This window comes from Rhipicephalus microplus, chromosome 2 (genome assembly GCF_043290135.1).
Source record: "Rhipicephalus microplus isolate Deutch F79 chromosome 2, USDA_Rmic, whole genome shotgun sequence".
In the NCBI taxonomy this organism is placed as follows: Eukaryota; Metazoa; Arthropoda; class Arachnida; order Ixodida; family Ixodidae; genus Rhipicephalus; species Rhipicephalus microplus.
In genome coordinates, this window is record NC_134701.1 from 269,597,734 (window position 1) to 269,616,491 (window position 18,758).

At 45.1% G+C, this 18,758-nt stretch overlaps 1 protein-coding gene across 2 annotated transcripts in view; it reads right to left on the reverse strand.

Moving 5' to 3' along the window:
• Positions 1-18,758, reverse strand: part of LOC119169985 (relaxin receptor 1) — a 139,236-nt gene that overhangs the window by 24,961 nt on the left and 95,517 nt on the right. For both annotated transcript variants that reach the window (XM_037420990.2, XM_037420991.2), the window contains exon 2: positions 5,747-5,899. In XM_037420990.2, the coding sequence (XP_037276887.1) occupies positions 5,747-5,899 (153 nt within the window). The remainder of the gene's footprint in view (positions 1-5,746; positions 5,900-18,758) is intronic.

The window sequence follows — 18,758 nt, forward strand, 5'->3', positions numbered from 1 at the left end:
CAAGCGCGTTCACTTAGATCAGCCCTCGTAATGAAAAGCAGCCTTCCCCCGGTTATAGTAGGGTCCTGTTGAGCAAGTCAAATATCGCTTATACCATACTTATCGGCTTTTTTTATTTTTGCGCCAATTAGAGCAACAGTTTAAGATATACGTACTCAATCAAGTAATGCGAAGTCCTGCAGCATTATTTTTTTCTTGCTTCGTGCATGTAATACCTTGAGATGATGCGGAGGTACCGCCTTTATTATCTCATCCTATACTGGGGAGTGTAAAAGTGTGTAGGGGCGTGGAACTTGTTTTCGCGTACCAGAGTCACCAAACCAAAGCACATCCATGGATTTTATGTGTATATCTTCTCTAAACACAATACATACTTCGAGTACACACTTGTCTCGCCCTTTCACACCCCCTCTTCAAGCAGGACGAAGTATGCACTGGGCGAATTGGCATGATTCATTCTGGCTAACAGAATGAATCATACCAATTCGCCCAGTATAGTGATTGATATCTAGGGTTTACTGACCCAAAACCACCATATGATTATGAGAGACGCCGTAGTGGAGGGCTCCGGAACTTTCGACCACCTGGGGTTTTTTAACGTGCACCCAAATCTGAGCACACGAGCCTAGAGTATTTTCACCTCCATCTGATATGCAGCCGCCTCAGCTGGGATTCGATCTCATGACCTGCGGCTCAGCAGCTGAGTAGCTTATCCACTAAACCACCACAGCGGGTCTAACAGCCTACTAACAGGAACGAAAAGAAGGGGGGACACGGCTTAGAGCTGACTTTCGACAGCAGTTTTATAGCAACTCTTCCCGCTCAGCAATGCGCGTGTTAAACTACCTGTATAGAAACAAAACAAAAGTCTTTATCATTTGGGTCACAACTTTCGGAGTGTGTAACTTCAATAGAACATGCCGTATGATGATTCACTTGAACCTGAAACTCGACCCTGAATCACAAGCAATTAGGCAAGAATCAAGATGTCTATGTGTAGACAAGCTTTTGATGATTGAAGCAAGAAAATACAATTACCTTAAAGCTTCTCAACTTAACGAGGTCAGTTTTTCTCATTAGATTTCTGTTATTTGGCGTCAAATACCACTCCCTCCACTTAAGCCCTTCAGTTAAAGAAAATGAGTTCAAGTAAGAGTTATGTCCACTCATTTAGAACATAAAATCTACGCTATGTAAAACTAAGAGTAAAAAGATCTTACTTCTAACCACTTTTTGACACCGTTAACAGTTTATAAGCTTCGTCGTAGCTTATTCTAAGCGCGACTTATCGTTTATTTTATTTATTTATTATTTTCTTTTTTTTTTTGCTAGCCTCGTTCGAGTTTCTCTACATTGCCACTGAATAAAGCACTGCGCTTGCAGCATAAAGCGCTCACAATTTCTTCGCATGTCGGCAAAAATGGAGGTTATTTCGGAAACGTACGAGTCAATATTTGCCAAGAAGGTTGTTTCTGTATTATATGGTGCTTTTTCTGAGCATGCTTCAATTGGCGACCTGATTCACCATGTCGGTCTGAATAGAGTGCTTAGGCCCGAAAAATTGAATGTTCACCCAAGCGTATGGCCAGACAGCATGAAATCGTATCATCGAAGTTGATGGAAATACAAGTCATAGAAATGGTCCGACCCACACGAGCGCTTTCGCCGGCCGTGTTTTCAGAAGTGATGATATCCTCTACTTTTATTGGTTTTTGATGTTAAGGGCTGGTCGCTGGGCTGCCAACTTCAGGGAGAGGTGACATATGGTGTTCTATAGATAATGCTGGGCTTCCTGAATTGCTGACAGGGTTCATAGTCTCGAAGTGACCTGTCCTCTTTTCAAGAACCTAAATGTCAGACGTATCGCTGGGTGCGCATATTTGGAAAGTACGTGGTCGACAACCCACTTATCTTCGCTCAATAAAAACGGCTCATTGCATCAACATATTCACTGAAACTGACCTGTTTAAAGAGAGTGAGTTTAACCAGGGAAGCGGAATGGAGTCACCGTTGATGTTCAGCGTCTCGGAAAAAAGCGCAACTCACGTTTTATAGTGTCGAACAAAAATCGCCAGGTCAACAGGCTGAAGAAAGCCACGTTTACCTGCAATAACTTCTCCTTGTGGCTGTGCACCTATGTGAGCATCAAGTAGCTGTGGCCATGGCATGTCCATCGTATCATCACTCGTACAGATAGGTATTGCTTCACTCAACGCTCATATCGCATTGTTTGACGTATGGTTTTTATTTTACTTTTATCAGACTCTATATAACATATGTTGATGCAATTCTATGCCCGAGATGACATCTGTACACTGTGTAAGCTCACTAACCCAGCCACTAAAGAGCTAGAAAGGTGCCAGAAAAAGCATCAAGATCTTGTGGTACCATGCGCAGAATGCGTGGTGCACAGTTTACCACTGACCTGTGGCGGGAAATGCATCGCTCAAGGAGGCCGATGTATCAGTGATCGTTTGCAGGAGCGTTGCTTGATACAAAGATGGGCATCTGCCCACACGTTGCAATGACTATGGTTGTTCACCCTATTTATTCAAAATGTATCACAATCCACCGCCAAAAAATGAGTGCATTCGAGAAATCATCGAAGCAAAGACCACAATCATTGAAGGGGCGAAATGTGTCAGCATACCATCGATAGTGTTGTCAGAGAATAAAATGGTGTTTTTGAATACGTCAGTGCGCTGAAATTGTCAGGTGGCCAAATGATGAGAGATGTATATACGTAGGGCAGATGTTCAATAAGAGACAGTTGCTAGAGCACTGCCTAGCGTGTGCCAGTGAGCCTTCCTTTAGGCGACGTCCTTTAGTGCTACCTTAGAAATATGAATTTCCAACTCACACAAGAGACGAAACCTGTTCCTGATGTGATCTCATAACAGTGTTTATTTCAGAATTGACAGAGTGAATATACCGAACTTATTGAGTCATTTATAGGTTCTTTACGGTACGATGTGTTGCTCTGAGTAATTGGAATACCATCATTCAGACATAAATTAAACGACGTTCATTAAACATCTTCATTCGAAGATGATTTGTTTGCGATGACCAGTAAGGCTAATAAGGACAACATCAAGGTTGGGACGTGTCCTTTAGGACTATACCATATATTTGCCCATGCAAGCACAGGTTTGTGTACATCTATTCATTAGTATTCGATACTCGTTGACGTCCAAGTCATCAAAGAAGGCAGTGTTTAGTACATAGTTAAAAACGTTACTGTTTTCATGAAAACCATTATCAGAACGCCTATAATGAGCATTTCACTCGTGAGGCAGAATAAGCGCTCCAGCTTTGCACACTGGTATGCTAATAAATAGTTCACCAAATGTGTTCGAACCTGTACACCTTCCGCATTCTATGAGACCGACGATGCTTCGAGGGAAATACAGGCTTCATTGGTCACTCGTCGAACAAAGCCTGTTCAAAGAACACGTGACGCAGTATTGGACTCAGCGCGTTGTTATTTATAGCCATTGAAAGTGTATCAAACGCTATGCGAAAGTTACAGCGACACGACTGTTCCGTGAAAACGGACTTGCTTGCTGGATTTCGTGCCGACTGGTTGTTCCCCCGCGATCTCCGACGACAGCCCAGTTCTGGCCGACTGGGCTCGCCCACGCCACCTCCTGACGCCGACAAGAGCTCTCGCCGAGTGGTGCCCCGTCCTCAGACTCCTGCGACAATATCCATCTTTCTTATCTCGTCCTTACTTCCGCCGTTTTCTGTCGTTCGCTGTCCATGCGCCCCGCTCTCTCCTTCCTGTCTATCTATTTACCTTTTAATCCTATCCTTTCATTTACTTTTTAATCCTATCCTTTTAATTCCTCCTTTATCCCCATCCCTCGTGAGCTATTGTTGAGGTGTCCTCCCCCTGAGAGACAGTTACGGGGCTCACTTTCCTCTTCTTTTCATTTAAAAATCACTCACTCCGGGAAAACACGAGAACATCACCTAATGTTCTGCCGTGTCGAGAACGCCTCTTTCAAGGAGGCGCGTCAAGAAGCCACGTTAGTAAAAACCGCGTTAGTGAAAACCGCTGCGTTCTCCGAGCTTACTATCTCGGAGAATGCAGCAGAAGTCCGAAGCTATAAGAGGTAGAAATAGAAGCGACCATCGAAGCTATATTGCCGATGGCTGGACTGAAAGAGAAAGAAACGTCCGCTGCGTCGTGTCTTGTGAAGCTATAAGCGAGGCCTTCGTCTTCGATGCTCGGTCTAATCAAACGTCACATTACGGGCTACAGCATCTCGAGACACTAGTTCGATGAGACGCCACATGCAAGGGGCAGGGCGTGTTTGCCTTCGTAAAGACAAACTAGTTGCAAATAGGGACCAGGTAGTTACACTTTGAGACACGAAAAACACGGCAAGAGGCAGCGGACCATGCTCATTCACAGGTCGCAAGACAGTCGAAGACGAGGGACAGTTAGGTTCCGTGCCATACGTGCTCCTATGTCGCTTTCTTTCACTCATCCTAAGAGATGAAGCCACCATTGCGAGTATACTAGCCGTTTTTTTTTTTGGATGGTCACTTGACAATGATTGCCGTTTCGTATTTCGGCAACGTGAGCTCGTTTCAAGAGTAAGTGCGTTTTCGAGATTGATGGGCCTTCTCACAGACAACGAAAGGCCCCTGGCTTAAAATGTATCCGGTTGCATCCACCTCTATTTCTCCACGTCAGATTCTTTTCACACCGTCGATAAATTCCTATAGTGTGAGCATGCATTTTTGTCTTCATGTGTATCCGCCTGGAGTGTGCGTGTGCTTGGAATTTATCAAAAAAAAAGACTACTCGCGATAAGTGCTAGAGATTATGCAAGCACAGTGCCCCTCGATAGATGTATTTTGACCCATGGACAATATATGTATGCTTCATGGTTCACATTGCACGTGAAGGCGTGTAATTATTGGAGATGCAGTGCAATTTTCATGTTACTTCTCGGCTGACCTGAGAAGTATCAAAACAAAAGCTAATATGCCCCTTAAACTCAGAAATAGTTGAGGTAGCTAAGCCGTTTAACAAGCTGTACCTTTTAAAAGCCATTAGTGTGACCCCCCGCTCTTCCTTACATAGAGTATCCTTCACTTTCGTTAGTCAGTCGATGTCTCTTGCCAAGTGCGTACATCAACTCTGATGATGTTGTAATAAAAAAATGTATCTTCTATTCCGACTAATAGTTCTAGTTTTTTTTCGAACTGCTGCTATAGTTACATCACGTAAGCTGTATGCTTTTACCAGGATTAAGCAAACGTTGTTAAACATTGCAGGCAAAAATTGTGTTTTGCCACATAACAGCGAGGCTGTCTTCCAATGTTGTGCGTGTGCATTCCAAAAAATACACATGATGGCAAAACAAAAGCAAGAAACCTTCATCTGACCCGCCAATTTAGTGACAAGCCATACATACATACATACATACATACATACATACATACATACATACATACATACATACATACATACATACATACATACATACATACATACATACATACATACATACGTACGTACGTACGTACATGCATGCATGCATACATACATACATACATACATACATACATACATACATACATACATACATACATACATACATACATACATACATACATACATACATACATACATACATACATACATACATACATACATACATACATACATACATACATACATACATACATACATACATACATAAAATCGCTAGTTTTTTTAATCAAGACTTACTGCAGTCCTTTTCGTCTTCGCCTTCTCTGCAGTCTGGAAAACCATCGCAGTGAAGCCGCCTCGGAAGGCACTCCGAGGAGCTGTTTCCGCACGGTACTTGTCCAGGCGGGCAGCTCGATCCGGCCTCCATATCATCGGGTCCAGAGTCGGTCGCTGTGAGAGAGAAATAAATAAAAGGAAGAGACAATGAGGTTATCCTAGAAGAACGGGCTTGCTATCCTGTAAAGGGATGGGGAAATGAGAGTCAGAAAGAGGATAGAGATAGAGAGATATAAAATAAATGAGAAAAGAAAATTGGCCCCGTATCTGCGTGTCACTCTGCAAATGTCATCTAAAGATGATAATCTCGCGTCTAGAGAGAGTGAACAAAACGTTTATTTGGTGTTCTGCGCAAGAAAATTGGTGAATAGTATTTTGGAGGCGCTGCTTTAGAGAGCCTCGAGCGTGCAGCGGCGGTGAACGAGCGCTTCAAGTCATTTCACACGTGAGACATGAGCGCCATCTGGCCGTTATCTTGGAAAACGAAGCACGTGGCGTGCGCGTTCGTCTTGGAAGCGAGCGATAAGGTGCAGAACGCAAGGCGACGGGTAGGCGCCACCACTGTGTGATCTTAGCAAAGCGTTGGAAAAACTTTCCTTTTCGTGCAAGCGTTGCATTGTCAGCGCAGCGTAATAACCGCTACGGTCCTTAGAATTACTTATGTATGCCTTTTCTAGTAGAAAGACACACATACAGAATATTGTCGTGCTGTTATGGTGCCTCAGATATGCGCATTAATTGCTTTTCAATTGGCAATCGCGCAAGTATGAACGCTGAACCTTGAGCAATGCTGGTGGGCGCTGCGGGTGGGCTCGGTCATTTGGGGTATCTTTTGGTGCCGTTTCGGGTATTGTTAGGGGGGCTGGCAAACAGACTACTTACAGACAGGCAGACAGACAGATCAAAATCTTTGTGTTGAAGGTCCCCAAGAAGCAATATCGTCTTTAAAAATTCACATTCACACGCATGCTGGGCCTTCCGATCAGTCATTTAGAAAGGCCGGTTGAACGCAAGAAGCGCAGGAGTGCCTTCACAGCCTTCTTCTGCGACATAAAGTCCTGTCGGTAGAGCAGAATTCTTTCTTCCGAAAGAGTCTGGTTGTCCAGTTCGTCAAGTGCATTGCAGAGTGACTGTCTCTGCGAGCAATATTGTGGGCATTCGCACAGAATATGCCAAGTTGTTTCGTCACTGCCACAATGGTCACTTGCAGTGTTGGCCATTCCTATGTAGAACGCGTACGCATTGGTAAATGCGACACCCAACCATAATCTGCGCAGCGTTGTAGTGTCTCGTCGGCAAATTTGTGGAGGAATTAGAAGACTGAGGGTTGGGTCTAAGGTGCATAATCGTGCGTGGGTGAGATGTGACTCGTTCCATTGTGACGTGGTGCGCTTGCAAGCAAGCATGTGGAGCTTTCATTCCGCGTCAGTTCTGGAGAGCGGAATTGATATTTGATTGCTTCCAGTATGGGCAGAACGGGCAACTCGATCGGCCTGTTCATTGCCAATTATTCCACAATGACTTCGAAGTCATTGAAAGGCTATTTCATGTTCTTTCTCAAATAAATGGTGAGTCTTTTCTGCAATCTCTAGCACCAGTTGTTCGTACGGGCCGCGGCGTAAAGGTGGTAGAAGAGATTACAGCGCCACCTTAGAGTCACTGAAAATTGTCCATTTTTGTGGCAGTTGATCACTAATGAATCGCAATGTGGCACGAAGAGCTGTGAGCTCCGCTCCTGTTTGATGTCGTAAGGCGGGAGGTCCTAAATTTGCTTGTTGTGGCGTTTATTGGTATAACAAAACATTCCATTCAACTGTTCTGTAAAACGGTGCCGTCGGTGTATAGGTGTATACAGCCTTGGTACGTCTCGTATAACAAGAGTAGAGCAAGCTGCTTAAGAGCAGGCGACGACATATCTACAGATCTACGACATATCTATGCCAGATATTGTTAGCTTGGTGTTAACCAGATTCAGGCACCAAGGAGGAGTCGAAGGCCTGGCAGCGGGTGTGAAGTATGTTGGCAAAACGTCGCGATACACGGTTAGCGTTTGACAAAAAGATGAGCGTGGCCTGTCTGCTGGTAAATAGGCTAGGTGGTGGCAGGTTGTCCGAGCAATATGCCTTATATGTGTCCTGAGTGTCTCAACGTCAATATGTGTCGCGACTAGGTGGTCACCAGCGATTGCTATAGAAGCCATTGTCAACGCACTACCAGACAAGCCGAGGAAATTCTGGAGTACCTGGGCCTGAACACTTTGTAACGTTCGTAGGCTTGTTTTGCTTGCATTAGTCAATGCCGGTAAGCTGTAGCGCAGGAAACCGAGAAAAATTACCCTGTATAGCTGTAGCATTGCACTGGTTGACATTCCCCAAGTCTGCTCTGCAAAAAACTTTAGTAGATTGCAGATGTCTATTAACTGTCTTTTCATGTACTAAATGTGACCGCTCCATGACAGATTCCTGTCAATTATGACGTCCAAAAACTTGTGCGATCGAACGTATGGTACAGCTTGACCATTGATGCTTATGGTGAACTTAATCATAGGCTTGCGTGTAAAAGCTACGAGGGCGCATTTCTCGGAAGAAATTTTCAAGCCTCGATTTCGGAGGTAACTTAATGTTTCAGTGGCAGCTTTTTGAATTCTCGCTCGCTACTGCAGACGTGTTACAGTCGATGCCCAAATACAGACATCATCTGTGTACATTGATAGCCTTACTGTGCTTGGAAAATGCTCAGTGAGAGCAATTAGTGTAAGATTGAACAGCACAGGGCTGGGTACACCACCCTGAGGGACGCCTCGGTGGCTGTAATGAGGAGAGCTTTGACTGTCTTCAGTGCTCACAAAGAAGGATCGCATTGACAGATACCTACGTACCCGGCGATACATCCCACCACTACTCCTACATCTTCGATAGCGGTGAAGACAGCTTCATGCGTAATGTTGTCATACGTCCCTTTGACGGCTAGGAACAAAGATGCGCAGAGACGCTTACGGCCTTCCTCGTGTTGGACGTAAGTGACCAGGTCGACTACGTTGTCAATCGATGATCGACCACGCCGAAATCCTGGCACGGCATCTGTATGATGTTGTTGAACTCCAAGTACCACTCCAGGCGTCCCAGGATTATCCTTTGTATAACTTTGCCTACACAACTGGCCAATGCGATTGGACGGTGGGATGAGAGCTCCAACGGTGACTTGCCTGGCTCCAGAAGTGGAACTAGGTCACTTGTCTTCCAGCTTGTCGGGAGCGTCCCATCTTGCCAGGATTTGTTGTACAACTCCAGGAGCTAGATTCTAGCGCTTTCACACAGACGACACAGGGCCCTATAGGAAATTCTACTGGGCACTGGCGCCGACGTGCGTCCACTCAAAGCTAGTGCTGCTCCGAGTTCAACGATGAAAAAAGGCAAATCCATGCGGGAATCTAGTGTTTGTGGACAGCTGCTCAAGGGACATAGGCTATTAGACACTGCGAGTGGCCTAGATAATCTGGCACAAAAGCCTTGTGTCACGTCAATGTCGCGTCACTGTTCAGAAAATGCGAGAGCCCTGAATGGTGACCGCTGAGTGGGTTTTGTGCGGAGACCTCGTACCGTCTTCCACAATTGTGATAAAGGTTTGCGTGGGTCAAGTGACTCACAAAAAGCAGTCCGACGTTGCGAATCGAGTTTATCTATCCGGCTCTGAATCTTATTCTGTATACGTCGAGTGATCTGTAAATCTTCCTTGGCCTCGAAGCGTTGGTATCTTTGTTCAGTATGCCATCGGATTGCTTGAAGCCGTTCTAACTCAATGTCAAACTCACTGTGAAGTACGCAACAAAGGTCGAGACACCGTCAAAACCAATGTGGATCAACAAGCCGTGGGTATGAGAATCACAATTATCATATTATACGAGAACGCATTCATATCTACAAACGTGCAGTAAAGAAATAAATGAAAGAGGATGGCGAAAATAGGTGACTGAAAGGGAAGACGTGCACGCTGACAGCTTCCACGAAAAAAGGGCACATTCATGCCTGCCTACTCTTTATGGATGATAAAATCGTAGCAGACGTTGAAGGCACAAAAAAAGAAGGCGAAAAATAACCAAGCTACGGAACACACAAACAAAACTAGACGAGAAAGCGAAAATGAGTTAATGAACTGATTTTTGGAAATATGAGGGAAAACACTTTAAAAACGGGTCCCAGGTCACTTTTAGGGAAAAGAAAAGAAAGCTAGCAGGGCAAAATGGTAAGAGTGGTCACATTGACAAGTTCACTTACTCGGAAACTGGTCATCGTTAACGGTAGTGCACGTTGGCCTAGTATCTTATTTTCTTTTAGAAGCGGTGTACTCTGCGTAACGAAAGCGGGGAATTGTGAGATAAACTGTTCAAATTTTTGTCAGTGTGAACAGGATTTGAAACAATGCACTTTTCGTCTAATAAGTTGAAATAAATTTTTGAAATATATGTATTATCTCTCCGAGGAACCCGGTCATCGAATCTTACTACGTATGGCGTGCACTATTCGCTTGTGTAAAAGGGCAACCCTCAATTTGAGTTCAAAGTCAGTAACTTTCCTTCGTCTGCGCTTAAATCACGTACACGTTTCTGAGCGGAACCTTTGAACGGGGCACTATAAGAGTATCGTTGAGTGAGGTGATGTTCTGACTTGAATGTTTTGTGAGTATTGCTGCTCAACCAAAAAAAAAGAAAAAAATGGCAGCATATCCACGGAGTGAATGATGGAGATTGGGATGAAGCATCCGTTCGTCCATTTGTTCTTGCTTCCGTCCGTCTGTGTAACCATCCATGCGTCCATCCGCCCGTCCGAGCGTGCGTCTGTTCGTACGTCCACACGTCCATCCGTGCGCCTATCCCTGCGTTCGTCCTTGTATCCGCCCCTGCGTCCATCCATGCGACCATCCTCCCGTGCAGCCATCCGTACGTCCGGTCTGTGAGTCCGTTCGTCCATATAGTCAATAGTCCAAGTACCACCATCTCGCATCTTTTCATCATATATTCCGCATATAGAAGCACCGCCATCCAGTGGACATTCCAAGGACTAAACGAGAGGTGGCACACGCACACTTTCTTACGGCTTGCGCTTCGTGTCTACTTTCCACCTTTAACCACCTCGAGTTCATGGTATATACAAGGTTACTGTATTCATGGCACTGCAGCCGAACGCTCGCTAAACTTTTCTAAAACCAAAGAGGTTACACCCAGCGAGTATAACGTAGCCACCCTTCCTTGTCAGATCGTGCTCAATGTACATGCCAATAGCTGCTAATGGGGATTGAGAGACAGGAGAATTCAGCTTTTAGTTAACGCGCGCGCTGCAAATTTTTTAATGTTCAACAACGCACAGGAGAAATCTCCTTCCGGCCCCACCTTGCTGATCAAAACGTGAGAATGGTTACGCACTACGACGAGGGACGAACGGGTGCCACTTTAAGGAGCTTCGCCCCTAAGAAAAATAAGTGCCCATGCACTCCGTACAAATGGATAACCAGCGAAAGCTAAAAGCCTTCGGCCCTGGTGTTTAGGAGTGGGTTCAACCTGATGAAGCGCTCAAGCCATTCACAACTATTGGTTACATATTCGTGCTTCTCAATGAGGTTAGACACACGTTTAGCTTCGGTTCATCACAGTGTTTATTTCACATGCCGAAAATTGTGACCAACATGATCACGGTCATGGAATAGTATAGTGAGCGGTCAAGCGCGTTTCGCATTGCGTTAATTACAGTGGTTGTTCTCGAACCACACGCGGTCACAGACGTCACAACCGTAGCCAAAGTGACGCTGAAGGAGCTCCCGGCAAACGTGCTCCCGCATTCATTACATCGACGCCGCATCGCCACGTTGTTGCATGTGGTTGACATCACGAGCTAACTCCAACGCAGCCAATGGCGCGCGTGCTTGGATACGACGCTACAGTTTACGTAACCGATAACACAGCCAATGAATACTGCTCATGACACCACTACCGGAGTGTTTGTTTCGCCTAGTAAGATACCGCTTTCGCATAAAAAAATGAAGCATTTCGATTGTTACAGCGAACAGCGTACAGCAGGAGAGGGCTAACTCAAAATAGAACTGACGCTGCATTACCTCTAGTTAATAGCAAGGCTAGACTACTTCGATCAATAAAGTATATGATTGTGACCAGAAGTATAGTTGCAAAAGATCGTTGAGATGATTTCACGAAACTTCGCTAGTAGGTAAAAAGGGTAATTTCTGGATAGTAAAATTACGCAATACGCTATACTGCATTACCGTGCTACTGCTTATGTGTACCTTCTTTGAACTTTGCTGTCGTTGGTATGCAGAAGATAACAAGTCTTCTTGCAATTAATAAATGACACCCAATGTCAACTCATTCGCGAAATGATGAAACCGTTACGTTCACCATGCAAAGAAGCTGATTATGCACTGCGTATAGTAAGCGTGTGATCTTAGAATACTGTGAAATTGGGAGTGATCTAGTTATCGGCTTCGATTTCAATACTCTTCCTACAACTACCCTCTTCCCCTCTCTTTTTTTTTTTTTTGGTCGGGGCGTTCTTGAAACAATTTCATGAATGTAAGTCAAATAAAAAAATTTTTGGCAACCTCGAGCTGAGAACAAGCCTAATGCAGTAGGCTACAAGCCAGCATGCCTAAGTAACTCGGTTTCGCTCTATGAAGTATTCCTGAATGGCATGAGAATGGGACAAGAAAAAACTCTAGGACATTTTTACTTAGTTTCTGCATGATAAATCGTGAAAGTAGAATGCTTCCTTCTTGAGGTACCGATGTTTCCTATGTAAGCATCGCTTGGTCTATACATCGTCATCATCATCATCATCATCATCATCATCATCATCATCATCATCATCCTCATTACGCTCACTGCAGGGCAGAGGCCTCTCCCATGATCCGTCAATCAACCCGATCTTGTGCTTTCTGCTCCCACGTTATACCGGCGAACTTTTTAATCTTATTGGCCCACCTAACCTCCTGTCTCCCCCTAACCCACTTGCCATCTCCGGGAATCCTGTCAGCTGCTCTTAGTGACCAGCTGTTATTCTGCCTACGCGTTACGTGCCCAGCCCACCTCCATTACTTCTTGTTAAGTTCCACTATGATATCCTTAACCCCGGTTTGCTCTCTAATCCACTCTGCTATATTTTTGTTTCTTAAGGTTACACCTATCATTTTCCTCGCTATCGCTCGCAGCGTCTTCCTAAATTTAAGCTGAACCCTGTTTGTAAGCTTTCAGGTTACTTCTTCGCAAATAAGTACCGGAAAGATACAGCTGTTATATACCTTCCTCTTAAGAGATAGTGGTAGACTCTCATTCATGATTTGAGAATGATTGCAGAATGTGACGCACTACATCCTTATCGTTTTAATTATTTCCCTCTCATGGTTCGGCTCCACGGTTACTACCTATCCTAAGTGGACATAATCCTTTACAATGTTTAGCTTCTCTCCCCTTATAGCAAAGCGGTGTTTTTGCCATGACTGTTGCACATTACTTTAGTTTTATGTATAATAATTTTCAGACGTGATGTTCTGCCTTCCACGTCCACTTCAGTAATCACGAGATCTAAGTCATCTCCTGAGTTACTCATGAAGGCAATGTCATCAGCGAATCGCAGGTTACTAAGATACTGTTCATTAACTCTCATCTTTAACTCGTCCCATTCTAGGGCCCTGAAAACCTCCTGTGAATACGCAGGGGAATAGCCTTAGAGAGATTGTGCCTACCTACCTTCACCCTTCTTTATAGATATTTTGTCGATTTATTTATGAAGAACTATGGTGGCTGTGGATGCGCTGTGGATTTCTTGTAGTATGTTTATGTAGGGTTCGTCGATGCCACGATTCCGTAGTGCCAGCATTATGGCTGATGTCTCGGCAGAGTCCAACGCCTTCCCGTAATTTATGAAAGCTACGTGCAGGGGTTGGTTGTATTCTGCGCATTTCTCTATCACCCGAAAAATAGTATTAATATGGCCTATCGTGAAGTAGCCTGTACAAAATTCTGATTGGTCCTTTGGTTGATTGAGCACTAATGTAGACCTAATTTTATTAGCCATTATTTTTAAAAATAATTTTTAGAGAACGGACAATAAGCTGATCGGCCTGTAAATTTTTAAGTCCTTGACGTCTCCTTTCGTAAGAATTAAGATCATCTTGGCGTTCTTCCAAATTCTGGTACCCTTCCTGTCAACAGACATTTCGTATATAAGGCGGCCAGTTTTTCTAACACAATTTCTCCGCTTTATTTCAGCAGGTCCGTTTTACCTATACATCAAAGTATAGCTCTGAAAACACTTTTGCTTAACCTTTTCAATGCCTTCAAGTACCGGGTAAAACGAAAGTCATGATCTTGTTCTGCTTCCAAGAAATGCAAAAGCACTTATAAGTATTTGGTATTTGTGCTCTTAACGGTGTTCATTATTGTTCTCGGTTGTTATACGGGATAAGAGGTACTGCTTTTGACACTAAACCCTCCAACTAACGCAAGCTACGGTAATACTGTCGAAATGGCAATACAACCAGGCCGTATGGTTGCACCATATAAAAGAAGGTGTTTACAGCGTGACCTTTCGGCCATGATAGTGGGCTTAGTAGTACGCTTCTAGACTTTACCCAGAGTTTCATAAACGCACCAGAGTGAAGCAACGGGGATTGAAGCCCGCGTTATGACATGCTCCGCTAACATGTGTGTTTCGAAAGATTAGCCTGTGTTCATGAACGACCTTCTTGTAGATCTTTTTTTTTTGCTTCAACCAGCCTCTTTAGCTTACTAATAAAGCCACTAAATAGTCTGACCTCCGTTTGTTTTGTTCTTACGTCACTTTCCTTATGCTGGAGTGTATGCTTTATTTACAAATCACCATCATTAGTGTGTCATGTCAAGCTTATCTCCATTTGTGCATGGTCGCACAGGTGTAAAAAAATACATTAAGATTCACCAAACACGGTCACTATAGAGTGATCTATGTCACGGCCGCGTTCAGTCCCGCGTCGTAGCGACAGCCATTGCTACACTGTTCTCTGTTTAGAATCGTCGTAAGGCAGCCGTTCGTTCACAGCTCGTAAGCGAAGATCTTGCAAGTCTTGACACTACGCCACTTTCTCGCTAGAACCCGTCAAAAATGGATACCGCGTAAGTGACAAATGTGCCGCGACGTCATTTTTTTTTTCATCTTACGAGTTGGCCGGCTATCGCCCAAGGCTTGCTCGCTCCTACAAGACTGAGACTTCTGTGTTTCTTTCACGACTTGGCGGTTCTCGGCAGTTCCTTCGCTCGTGTGACAGCTGTTGCGAAGCTTGTATACCGCTCCTCATACGTCTCTCGCCATAGACGCGGCTCGGGGTGCGCGGCCGCCGGACGAAGAATTACGGGTGCTCGCTGAAACAAGGGCGGCCCGCCTCTATAGACAGTGTGGTACCGGGGCGTTGGGGGAGTGGCGACAGATGTGAGAGTGTTGCCGGTGTTTCGCCGAAATATCATTCCGTGTACGCCGGAGAAGTCGACCCGGCTCGAGCATCCTATCGAGAGGCTGGCGTAGAACGCAAGGACATCTGCCTACTCTTATTGGTATGTGTATGCATCGTGCACTCTAGCTGAACCACATTGGTGAAGGAGGAGACTGCCTTCTCCTACTCCACTCGTGATGTTCGGGCAGAGTGTAATAAGCATGCACAGACGTGAAATAAGGTAGGAAGCTGCCGCTTTGAAGAAAACATGACCACTTGAAACGTTGGCTCTAGTTTAGCCCCTGTTCAAGAAAATGTTTAAACGCACTAATAATAATAATATGACCCATCTCCTTCTGCCGACTGCCTCGGATACTTCACCAAATAAGCATACATCTACGTGAATCTTATCCACTCAAGCCCGCTGATCTGAACAAACGTAAACGCATATGCAAATATTTCACGAGGACGCTCGTTTCATCTTCTGAATTGTTCTACTGATATGGAGACTGGCCTGAGAAGGCCGATCTCCTAAGCCTTGGAGAGTGTCAAGGGCGTCAGCGGCGGCGTATCGCCATCGTGGCCGTGTCATATAGAGACAACAGCGCTGAAAGATTTCTTCATCAGACACCGTGGCGCCGACAGCTGAAAGGGCGCTGCGGATGCTTGGACGGACGTGATGGGCTTATTGTGTAGCCAGAGCACGTGCCTTTGTTAATCACACTTAGCGCGTCAGGGCCGATCCATAGTTTCTCACTGATTCAGTGTGACAGCCTCTGTAGGCGGATACACTCGTTGTGCCGGCTTGATATTCCGCTATAAGAAATAAATCATTGTCTTATTTTTCTATTTATATGCACGCAGCTTTAATTAAGAAGCATACTCATGATGGACGACGCAAACAAGACACATGATTAGAAGAATGTACACGACACAAGTGGTCTCCAACAACAGAAGAATTATTGCAAAAGGACGAATTTCGACATAAAGAAAGGCATTGAACAAAAGCCAAACACCCCGAAAACTGTTATCTGTAATCAAAGCTTGCAATCATGCTTATTGAAGGAACAAGACTTCAGTATCGGTGAAAGTAACCGATGAATTGCTCACGCGCTTGCCTTTGCATTTCGTTACCTAATATGGTTCCGCGATTTCTCGTGTGCGCTGGGTCCCGCGCGCCTCGTCAGCACGGCCGTCTCTCTTTTTTTGTCCTGTTTTTTGTGCTGTTTTTTTTTTCATTTTCAGTGAACATGTACCTATACACCTTTTCACAGGAAGGACAAAAAAAAAACACCGCCATGATGGGCTGTGCGCGGTAGTACAAAGGCTAAGGGCTCAGCGTTGCCAGTGCATTTTCGAGGGGATGCGCCAATTGGCACAGCCCAAGGAGGGTTATGGCGGCGCCCAGGGAGGCGTTTATGAAAAGGTGAATAAGCGCCACATATGTGAAACTATAGTGAGGATCTCACCGAAGCCCGAGTTTGCTGCCATTGCTACGTTGTTGTTCTTGTACCTTTCTTTATCTTTGCTGAAAAAAAAATCTATTCTTTACAAAGAGATAGAAGGTGTCATGTTCTTGTTGTTGTCCTGGTGGAACATGAACGATCTCCCTTGCTTCACCAACACACCAGCGTTTCAACTAAATATACGAATGATACCCGTAAGTTCAGTAGCGTTGTCTCGTTGAACCGTCGTCGTCGCCCGTTTGCGGTAAGGTTTTACCGCTGCTAGAAGACGAGAGGCAACATCAAGAGTAAATCGGGCACCTCCTCGGTGCATGTGGCTATTGAATCAGTCATTCGACAAGATTCAGGCCGGCAATAGCAAGAACCACCTATAGCATGCCCCCAGGCAATTCGACTCTACCGGTATATTCTCAGAAAGACTATATAAGGCAGCGGCTTACTCTATACATGTATCACTTCTTTATCTCCCTGTCATAATAATCTCTATTGTACAAGCACCGCTTCTTCCTATGGCACTTCTCCCCTCTTCTTTCTTGTGGGAACAGCAGCGGGCTAATCATTACTAGCTCAGGATCAGGCTAACCTGTCCCCTCCTCTGACAGTCTCTTTTTTTTTACCTTTCTCTCTCTTACTTGCTTGTGCTGCCAAGGCATAAAACGCGTTCTCGGTATACGTAAAGAATACAAGAAATGGAGCACTCATTGGTGCACCCTTGTAGTGTGCTCTGTCTTCTGGAGAGAGATCGCCAGCCCTTTTCACATCCCACCTCTTTTTCCCTCTCCTCCAGCCTCCCTTTTCGCTGCATAGAATCACCGAGACTCTGCAGTTTGTCAGTCCCTGTTTTGAAACTTGCGACACCCTAGGCGCCAGACAAGCGCGCCACACAAAATGACACGAGCGCGCTCTGCGCATGCTGAGTCCGCAACGCGGGGTCACGTTAGGGAAATCAGTGTTTCTTTTTTTTTTTTGCCCAACTTATTTGTCTTGTTGCTGGCATTGCAGTGCACTGGCCGGGGCTCTACGACTGCCACAGTGTCCGTTCGCTTGCACAGACTCAACATAAAGCCCGTGAGACGTTGTTTAAACGCGACGAGGATGACACGTAGCGGCTGGCTGCAACTTATGCGTGGAAGGCGCTAGGGGCGAGGCTGAGAGAGATTGTTTCTTTACGGCTTTCCATGTCGTTCTTCCAAGGAGGCCCGTTTAACGAAGCATGACGGCGCACTCCTGCTTGTCTCGTTCGAGAATCTCTCTCTGCGAGGAAGCATCGGAGGATGCGAAAAAGAAAGAAAAGGCTCCTGTTTCGACTAACGTCAGCGATCACTGCCCGCCTTGTTTAGCGATGCATGGCGAACAACTAACTGTAAGGAGTTTCATATGACGGTATAAGGGTGGGAAAACGAGTGCTCACTTGTAGATGTAAATTATGCAGATTAGTCGACTGGACAGTAATTAAAATTCCAGGAACACGAAAATTATTTTCTGATACTCGCGTCCGATATCCGTCCCCGTCGAACAGTCAACAATGAAGTGGAAAAAATATTGCTCAATATAAGGCACAGCACCAATCTGGACTCAAGGGCTTCATTTGTTGTGATATCGGGCCCCTGGTGAAACCAATAGAGAGGGAGGAGGTTCATGGGGTTCAAACCACCTTGTCCAAAATGTTTCAGTGTAGATGTGCATATCTACAAACACGGGCAAATACATGCACGAACGTGCATAAGCTATGGTTGAACTTCTCTTTCTCCCCCCCCCCCCTCGAAAAACGGTACTCTGTAAATGGAGATTTGCAATTCATGCCTATAGCCTGGCTCACAGCAAGTTACCTATCGCCGGTCTGAAGGTCGTCTTTGTCCTTCCTACATTAAAACCACGCCAGTCCATTCCTTGTGAGCGTCTTGGGCAATCTGTCTATTCGTCACTTGCTCGTTTAGGGAGAACGTTTTTGAAAACTCTGGGGAAATTCACGGTCAGTCGGTTACTTTTCATTCCTTATTCCATGCATAGAAGAAAACAATTTATGCAAGAGAATG